General features: G+C 32.7%; 1 protein-coding gene across 1 annotated transcript; it reads left to right on the forward strand.

The window, feature by feature from the left end:
• The first annotated feature begins 5818 nt into the window (after positions 1–5818).
• Positions 5819–7769, forward strand: LOC143614142 (GRF-interacting factor 1-like). Its single transcript, XM_077087662.1, has 4 exons — positions 5819–6024; positions 6139–6215; positions 6957–7041; positions 7163–7769. The coding sequence occupies exons 1-4, from the start codon at positions 5905–5907 to the stop codon at positions 7505–7507; spliced, it is 627 nt and encodes a 208-aa protein (XP_076943777.1). The 5' UTR covers positions 5819–5904; the 3' UTR covers positions 7508–7769.
• Positions 7770–10652: the final 2883 nt, after the last annotated feature.

Here is a 10652-nt window from a genome sequence, read left to right on the forward strand (position 1 = left end):
AGAGAAAGACACTTGTTGAGTTATTTATATTGAAATAATGGGCATATGCTTTTGACTTTGACTTGAAATTTTCTTTTTTTTGACTTGGAATATTTCATATGTGACATTTCACATTTGCATTTTATGAATAAACATAATATATTATGTGTAACTATCACTTTATTAGTTTATTTCTCTTGAATATGCAACCTTAAATTTGGTCTTTTATTATAGTGTAACAACTTTTGTAATTAACTACAGAAAAAATAATTAAATGTATATTATTTGGTAAAATATAATTAAAAGTTGGTGGATCTAAATCAATAAATTGTTATGTTTTTAGTCATTATTAAAAGAAAATTCAAATAAAAATGTTGTTTTGGTTTTTCAAATTAAATGGGTCTCAAATGTAGAAAATCTATTCAACTTGCAATTCAAAGATTTATTTTTTATGACATACACGGTATCAAAAGTAATAGCTAGAAGAAATGTGTTCTTATTGACGTAGTACGAATGAGGTATTAGAAAACTATCCTTTATAACACGCATCAGTCCAATTGAATACTTTTGAACTTTATTTAGTTCTTTCAATACATAGTGTGCCATCTGATTCTTATATTTTGTTTACGTGTACATTGTCGGTTACTCGGTTTTATTGTGGCAGGACCGTCTTCGAGTCTTCGAAAATCATGAAATATATTTTGGGCCAAATACAAAAAAAATTGGGACTTAAATTAATTGAGTGATTAGGTTTAAACATAATTAATACATATATTTTTTTTCAAAAAAATATTTATAATTTAATAAATAATAAAAATTCAGGTATATCAGGGTGTCGGGCTAGGTTGGTCGACCATCAGGCTCTGCCTCATAGCCGGCCTTAGGGTTGGGCTGGGTGGTTGATGGCCCCTGGCCTGACACCCCACCAGACCCGAAATTTAAAAATATATATATGTATTTTTATAAAAAATGATATGTATATTTACCAATATTCATCTCGACTGAACACCTTTTTGTTATCAATGTTCATTTTTATGTGAGTCGTTGTCGGTATTTCTTTGATATTCCAGCACCACCAGTACCGATCTGGTGTTGTGCCACCATAATCAATACAAAATTTGGTTTGTGAATTACACATTTTCAGTTTCGTTTGTTATACCAGTAAAAAACACAATTGAATATTCGGCTTATAGTTTACAAGGGTAAAGCTTCTAAAGGGCCTATATCGAGTCAAGCTTCACCATTGCTTGGTTATACATGTGTTTTTACTCATTTGTTTATAATAAAAACAACTAATAAAATTATAAAAAATGTTATCACTTCATTCGATATTTTAAAGCTAGTTGGTCTGATCAGTAGATATATTAGATGGTTGGTTTGATAGTTGATTCGAGTATTTTCAACAATAAAGTTAACGAAGGAGAACAAAAAAGATGGCCAATGCGATTATTGCTACCACATGTAGTTGGGTAATTTGGAGAGCGAGAAACGATTATTGCTATTAAAACATCGGTATGTGAATATGTGATGATGTTTACCTTTGTGAGAGGCATGACAAATTATGCTTTTTTGATAACATGTCAAACTAGTTTAACTTTTGAAGAAACTAATTAATAAAATAAAATAAAAACTTTTCAACAATTAAAAAACAGGATACAAGAAACTATTGTCGCCCAATTGCCCATACGGAGTTTGCTTGTTAGTCAAGGATCAACACGACATGGTTTCATGGGTTACTTCCTTAGTGGATAACTAACGACTATTCCTTAAGTAGCTGAAGTCGTCTTGTGTCGTGTCTCTTGGTTCAAGTTTGCATCACTCACGTTTGAAAATAAATGCATTTATAACATTTATTTAATCAACTATATTGTAAAGAATATCATGTTAATTATTTTAAAGGTGCAACTTTTACATATAGGTTACATATATCATAAATAAAATATATAAAAATAGTTTGACGTGTGTGACTTTTATCATGATCAGTGAATTGCGATGAATGATTGATAGATCAAACACTAATTGGCTCGTATGTGGGCTGGTAGCCGGCGGCATATAGTTAGTTTTTTGAGTGAATGCATAAATCAAACTCTGAAGCTAGTGTGAGCCTCGTTAAAATAACATAATTTGGCCGGAGTACACTGACCTAAACACAAGAAAATTGTTATTTAAAAAAACAAAAAACCGGTTTTATAACCCATTCTAATTAGTTCAGCTGGCTAGATATCTAAAATCACACCATAGGTCTTGTTCCTTGATTTGCATCTTGAAGTTATAAACATTTTGACCAATGTAATACAATTCTTCCGTTATTTGATCTTTTTTTTGGATCTTCTTATCTTATTAAGTAGCTAAATGAAGTATCATCAATTGAGAAATGACAATAAGTGATGTTCGATATCGCTTCTGTGCGCAGAGTATTGAAAGGAACCTCTCGGAGAAGTTCCGGGCCTCGGCAGCCCTCCTTTCTTATCTATTTTCATATATAATATAAAGAGAATAGAAAGCGTACTGACTCTGACTGCTATCTACGATGCGATCAGGGGGTAATAGCGCAAGGGCTTAAGTCATCGATTCAAATCCTATCTTTTTTTCGGTATGCCGCTCCGCGAGCAAGGAGCGAGAAAACAAAGTGGGCTGTGGTGATGTCAGAATTTAACAGTACTAATGAATTTTATTAGGCATGAGATCTTTATACGCCATCTTGGATCTTCATATACCATTTTTTTTACTTATACAGCTTATATAGGCCTATACGAGTCATGTAGTCCCTAAGCTATTGAAGACCTATACGGTCCGTATATGACACAAAAAGTCTTTTGTGTCTTCTTTGTACACTTGTCAGTCATGCATAACAACTATACCCCCGTATAACCCTATAAACTGTATAGGATGTATATCACCATATAGATGGTGTATGAAGATCACATCCCTTTTATAATTATTCAAATGATCCTTGACACAAATACCTTTTCTATTATAAGAAATTACTTAAATTTTTTTTTCCGTAGACGTATGTAGTAGCTAACTAGCTATATGTCTCATTGTTTTGGTTTGGTTATTAATAAAAGTGAAAATATTTGCCTAAGTTAATATATATGATACAAAGTTAATCAATATATTATTCATACAAAAATATAAAACGATACAAAGTGAATCAAATTAGTAACTAAAGTCCATCGTTAAACAATTCATGACGTACATGGGCGTATTTATTTTACTTAAACCATAAGGCCAAACGTAGTGGGCGAAGGTTAGGGGCGATTGGGGGTGAGGAAGGGCGCAAACACCGCCCCCAGGCGATTTGGGGCGGGGGCAGGGTTAACTTATCGCCGGCGAGAGTTGAATAATAATAATAATGTTACCGTTAGGGGTAACGACTATATAAAAAAATTAAATTAAAAATTTAATATAAATATCAAATTAATTAAATCATTTTCACCCTATCATACACAAACCCAAACATAAAAATACCAATCATTTTTATTATTTTCGTACTTCTTCAAACTCAATGAGTTCTCCGGTTTTCACGAACTCTGCCTAGATTTAGAATCAATTAATCAACGAGAGTCGAAGAATTCATCAGATTCATCGACAAGTGGTGGAAGAGCATTTATTTATTTAATTATGTAAATAAATTGGTTTTTATTTAATTAGTTTAATTATTAAAAAAATAATAAAAAAGACACTGTGGGCCCAACTTGTAGCCCCTATACCACACCCTTTGCTGATTGGGCGTCACGTGTCACAATTCGCCCCCAATTGTAGCCCCTCCACTACACATGGCCTAACACACTTGTTAAATGGTATACGTAAGTAAAAGTACAATTTCTACATGACAACCCGTGACATGATGCTATACAACTTTTAATTAAACCAAAACACATGCCTAGCCAACCAGCATAACCAGGGGCGGACCTATTAAGAAACTAAGGGGGCTGTCGCCCACCTTAAATTTTTTTTAGTGTTATTTGTAAGTGAAAATCCTGACCGCCCCCCTTAAAATTAGTGTTAAGTCCCGACGTCGCCCCTAAGAAAATAATTTCCGGGTCCGTCACTGAGCATAACCAACGTTCTATCAGAAACATCATTCTCGCTTATGCCTAATACTAAGAACGTTTAAAATTTGTTAATTAATTTCCGCTTATATATCACTATAATTAATTAATTTATCTTAACCAACATTATTGATGGAACATTAATATTGCCAACTATTATTATAAAAGAAAGGTATATATACATATATAAGCTGATGACACACCTGGTCACAGATAACCTGAAACTATCATGCTATGCAAATCTTTACAGTGATATATCTTTCTGTGCACTTCTTTTTAGCCTGACCAGATATTATCAGCAGTCAGAAAAACATTGTATGACAACTCTTAAGAAAACTTTTGCTTATGTTTTATTTGATTTTGACATTTTGTTCTATTAATCGTTAGCTATGGTTTCCTTTTATTAATTTAAACATCATTACATCATTAAAATGTATACTTTTTAATTTTAATCTCAAACAAACATACTCGTATATATCGCTAATACACGATGATGATTCCTCGGCGACAAAATAATGAAAACATTAAAAAAATTGTCACTTTAAATGCATACGTAGCAAGTATGTGTTACGAGGTGAAGAACCCTCGTTTTTCCCCCCATGACACGTACAATGCATTCACGTGACTCCCCATCTTTCTTTATATTCTTGGTCCCACCTTCAATAATATTCTAGCTCTTATAATATAATATTATATAATATATAATCAATCATCCAAATATATTATCAAAGGATATTACAAAAGTTTTGAATCTAATTACATGACTAAATGTGTTTATATCGATCCTTTATATCCTTGAACATGATCATATGATAATAATCACACATCAGATTAATCAATCAATCATATTCGGTAAAATCTCGTCAATAGCAATAGTATTAACAGAGTCTGGGGAGAGTGAGATATAATTAAATTATACCTTCATTCAAAAGATATAAACGTTGTTTCAAAGAGACCATCAGCTCCAAAGTCTTACATAAGAACAATATAGGTTGCGGTAATAAATAAGTACTAGAGCGATTTTGATGTATATTTTAATGATTATATAATCACTTTTAATACAGGAAAATCATCAAGATTGTCATATAAACCAAAGAAATTATAAAAATAGGTCATTGACTCTTATAAATTATGAAAATATTTGTCGACTTTTTTTTACGGTGTCAACAAATCAACTCCTACACCAACCATTCACTTCCTGCGCCATTTGGTAAAAAAAAAAGTTTCTTTCTTCTGCGCTACATTATGCACTGCATCACCTCTTGCACCATCTTCTATTGTTTCGCTGTTTAATTCTCCAGTGCCAGCTCTTTTGCGTCACAAAAAACACCAAAAACAGACATCTCCTACCGCGCCATCCTCTTTGATGCCACCATTTCTCTTAAATTTTTGTCTAGCATTTTAGTTAATATGACTATTATGGTGATTTTTTCTTTTAATGTAACTAAGTTATATATTCTATAATATTCTATATGATGTAACATCTTTTTTTAAGAAAATGCCACATATGATAATATGATTGAATCATGAAATGTGGTGAGTGGGTGCATGCATGCAGATCATGTTAAAATTTATAGATAGAGTTGTGACATAGAATAGAGTGAGGGAGAATCCCAAGATAAGGTACAATACAATTAATATTAATAATAAGTACTAAAATAAATAACATTCTTTAAATAATATCACAAGATGCTACCACTTTTATAACACTCAAAACCTACCTTTGTAACCAGAAATAAAAACATCAACAAATTTTAAGGACTACGATCTCTCAGGTGAATAATAATAAGCTTTTTCACTTTGATAAAAGTTTTAAATAAGTTTGTTGCAGAAGAGCAGAAGATAGTTCAGATCTTACACAGATACAAACATGCAGCAACAACTCATGCATCAGATGATGCAGCAGCAGCAGCAGCAGCAGCAGCAGCAGCAACATACAGGTGCCTTCAACAACACCAGTACTTGTGTGACTACTGATCACATCCAACAGGTCTTTAATCTCTTGTTTCTTGTGGCTTATTTTATTTATTTTATGTTATTTTGTTTTAATATATGCAAATCAACAGACTTTAAGTATATATACAACCAATATTTGTATGTGTAGTATTTGGATGAAAACAAAGCATTGATCTTGAACATTCTGGAGAATCAAAGTACTGGGAAATTCAGTGAATGTGCAGAGTGAGTGTACTTTTTTCCTTTTATGTATATATTCTAACTGCTTTAGGGTCTGTTTGGCAACCTTGTACGTCAATTTTAGCACCTGACCGATTAAAAGATAGCATCTGAATAATGGATCAGTATGTTTCTCAAACTTGCACATTAATAATTAGCGGCTTCATGAACTATTAGGATGTGTATTTTATTTTAACTGAACCAAACGTACTCGATATACCTCTTACTGATTCAGAGATACTCTCTTAATGTTTATGACTGGCCTTAGATGTGACAAAACGAGCGGATTAGGTTCATAACATGTCAAAGTGAGTCTCTTTGGCGTATGCTAGTTGACTAAAAACACTTTCTGTCCATTTTTTAATAAAATTTTTAGCGTGTTATGTTTACGCAATTTCAATTTTTTAAAAATGATTTTGATGGTTTTATGCATTAAAGCTACACTATATATGACCATGTTTATGAGTAAATAAGTTAAAGTTGCTTTTATAAAATGATTTAGAAGATTTTAAGTTTTATACATTTAAAATACACTATGACCATGTTGTTCATTAGTAAACAAGTTAAAATAGACCATTTTCTTTTGTTAATATACATACAAATTATTGTACATAATATTATAGTTTTTATAATCATATTCATTACATTGATTACCAAAAAAACATAAAGATAGAGAAAGTGTTTGCGTGTCAACCCAACCGGCCCACACGTTTAAATATTGTATAACACTTTCCTACTTTTGTTCAGAAACCAAACTAGGCTACAACACAACCTCATGTACTTGGCTGCAATAGCTGATTGTCAACCGAAGCAATCGCCTATACGTCTTCAGGTAATAATCTAAAACTATATATGTTACAAAACAAATAAACAATATTGTAGTTACTATATTTATACATATATATTCATATATAATAGTTGTAAGTTGTAACACTCTAAATATGATAATGCAGCCATACACAAACACCATGCAACAACAAATGCAAATGCAATCTCAACACATGGTCCCACAGTCCCATATGATGACACAATCACCTACAGGGTTCGGTCCGCAGTCACCATTTTCTTCGGTAAACCAACATGCCTTACTGAGCCAGACTGGCATCGTGCCAAGTGGAACCAGTGGGACCAGTCTCGACGGTGAAGGGTCTGGATTAGCGCCACCCGTCTTTGGGGACGGTTCCATTAGCGGTCCAACAAGATGGTCAATGCCTAAAGAGCACATAAGCACTAGTTCTACTGAAGGTATTGGAAACCACCCACAAAAGAAAGGAAAGCTTACCATAGCAGGGACTTGATTAGTGAGTGTTGACATTGGCCAACGTTTTGTTTTGACATCATTTGACTTTTTAAGGTGTCTTCCAAGCTCTGGCTTGTTCATGTTGTAATAAGGTCTACAGGAGTGTGAATACAGATCAGTAGTGTTTTATGAGTCGCGTTTTGTTTGATATTTATAGTTATGTACACGGGATATATATCGTCAAGCAGGCATACGTTAGACTGTTGACGACGATCATGGCATGCTATACAATGTTATATAGACAATACAATGTCACCATAAGCACGCGTATGTATACATAATATGTACTGTGTACACACCAAAAAGGTAGCAATATACAACACAAACCATTTGCACATTTGCCTGTGTATGCCTAAATTGTAAATGTGCAAGGGACCAAGACCCCTTCAAAGTGTTTAAACTATCAACAAAACAACCAAGTTTAAACATTAATCATCATAAACAAGCATCCAAGTTTAAACAAACATGATTGAAATTTAAACAAAATAACCTAAGTTAAACAAACATATAAATCCTGAGTTAAGCAAAAATATCACAAGTTTGAACCTTTGTAACTTACAAAGCATCTAAGTTATCATCACATCACATCATTTTTCTATTTATTCACGTTATTCAAATCTGAAAACCGAACTCTAACTCGATTTGAAAACCCAATTCAAATAAACTTATTCGAATTCACGTTGATTAAAAACCACATTTCGTTATAAAAAATTTACACATCATTCAAATTCGATCCAAAGCCTAATTCAAAATTCAGTTCGAACAATAACTCGATTCAAATAAACTGATCATTATATGAATTCGCTTATGTTAGGGTTGTCCATATCGCCCAGCGTTCACTCATAAATTGTTGTGAAAATATTCGCTCTTTTTTCGCTCGATTGTAAACGAGTCGCTTTGCTAGACTTGAATATTTTTAATTTATTTTATATATAATTATATATGAACACACATATAGACAACACACATAAATACAAGTATACAACTTTTTAACCTTTTTAAATTTTCATATTCCGTCAATTTTATAGTTTCATTTGTTTACTTCAAGTTTTTCAAGATAATATAAGTTTGTTTACATGTTTATCATATCTCACCTCAAACTTTCTTCTCTTAAAAATTTACAGCATATTACACGTGTGTCTAAATCATATTAATTTCTTTACATAATTTATTATTTACAATCTTCAAACTTGTTTCTTGTTGAAAATTGCAAAGTGAAAAAGAAATAAATAATGCTCAAAAATCGCTTGATTCGATTTTGGCTCGTTTTGATTTTGGATCGAGTTCAAATTTCAGCCGTTCGGTTCGATCTGGTTGTAAACGAGCCAAGCAAGCCTTCACTCGCGATAGGAGTGCAAATGAGCGAGCCAAGGCCAAGCTCGACTAGGCTCGAGGTTGCTCGTTTTACTTACATAGAGCTCGAGCTTGGCTCGTTTCGAGCTATATTTTCAAAGCTCGAGCTCGGCTAGTGAGTAGATTTTCAAGCTCGAGTTCGAATCATTTACTATTTAACAATTATTTTGTATATAAATATACTTATTTTTATATATTTTTCTTTTATAATTGTATATATAAAATAATATATTTTTTAGTTATTTTTATTAATTTTTCATAACATTATATATATTAATTAATAATTGTTAAATATATATTTTAAAAAATTATATAAATGACTGGCTCGCGAGCCGGCTCTAGCTCGATAAGTGAAGCTCATGCTTATTTATTAAACGAGCTTACTTTTAGGCTTGAGCTCGGGCTCATGCTCGATTAAGCTTCGAGATTTTTAACGAGTCGATCTTAAGTAACTCGCAAGCAGATCGGCTCGTTTGCACCGTTATCGCTCAGCTCGGCTCGGCTCGTGAATAGCCCCAGCTTATGTTGAAACATAATATGTCAAAAGATAAAAGTCAAGGGATCTCTTTTGTTAACCAACAATACATTGAATATCCATAGCCACAACAAACTGAAATCAGCTGCGAATCTCCCGCGTTTTCTTACACCAATGCATCAAACATCAAACCGGTTTGATCAATCTCCGATCAACGGCTCACTCATCCACTCGCCACCGTCGTCTACGTGTCATATCACCGTTTATTATTATTATTATTATCATCATCATCGTTTCGTTAGGTTTCCTAACAATTCGAGAAAACGCGGATTAATTGATTGTAATGTGAACAAATTGGATGATCGTTGATGATTTTAGGCGTTCGGATAATCGGATCAACGCTTATAATTGTAATTATTCGTCGAATTGACGACGAATTGAAGAAATTAGGGTTTTATACGTGGAATTGAGGAACTTAGGGTTTTGGAAGCTCATGAGTGAGTTACAGTGAAGGAATCAATTGATGGAAGCTTGATGGAGGAGTTTCATATTAATCTGTGGTATGTTAATGTTTGCTTCTCATTAACTGTTGTTGAAGATTATATTATTATTATTATCATCATGTTGTTTTAAGTGCATATATTGTAGTTGATTTAATAGGATTGCATTAGGTTTAACTGTTTAAGAACTGCAATATTGTAAATTAGGTTTAACAATTCAGTATTGCCGTAAGGTTTTAATATAGAACATTAATCTCTAGTTGTTTTTTTTTTAATTATAATAGGCATGATTCTACCTGTGGATGATTGGGGATAGATTGGAGGTTTTAGGGGACTCCGGTTATTCAGTTTAGAAACCTGTATGGAAGTTAATTGTAACCTGTGCTTAAGCTTGATATCATTTTGGATGTCCTGCTGCTGAAACTTAGGCTACTTAGCTGCATCATTCATCATATTTCATTACATAGTCATATATGATTTATCATATGGTCCGTCATTCGAGTGTTATAATTCTGGTGTTAGTAGTAGTGATAGATTGCATTGGATTCAATTATTTAAGTACTGCAATATTGTAGGTTAGGTTTTTGTTTATATTTACTTTACTTTTATATGAAGCTTAACACTTCAGTATTGCTAGAAGAGTTTATTAATCTTCAATAATGGAGGTTTTTCCAATTATTACATACATGATTCTACCTGTGGATGATTGGGGATAGGTTAGAGGTTTTAGGGATTCTAGTTATTCGGTTTAAAACTTGACATGGGTTGGATGTACTTGCTGCTGAAATTCAGCTACATTATTCATCACATTTCAT

This window comes from Bidens hawaiensis, unplaced genomic scaffold (assembly GCF_021521415.1).
Source record: "Bidens hawaiensis isolate Kalapana, Puna unplaced genomic scaffold, B.hawaiensis_p1.1 tig00039052_1, whole genome shotgun sequence".
NCBI lineage: Eukaryota > Viridiplantae > Streptophyta > Magnoliopsida > Asterales > Asteraceae > Bidens > Bidens hawaiensis.

Coding starts and splice junctions, on each gene's coding strand:
- LOC143614142 (XM_077087662.1), top strand. CDS start 5,905: ATGCAGCAACAACTCATGCATCAGATGATGCAGCAGCAGCAGCAGCAG. Junction 6,025..6,138: donor CTACTGATCACATCCAACAG/GTCTTTAATCTC, acceptor TTGTATGTGTAG/TATTTGGATGAAAACAAAGC. Junction 6,216..6,956: donor AAATTCAGTGAATGTGCAGA/GTGAGTGTACTT, acceptor ACTTTTGTTCAG/AAACCAAACTAGGCTACAAC.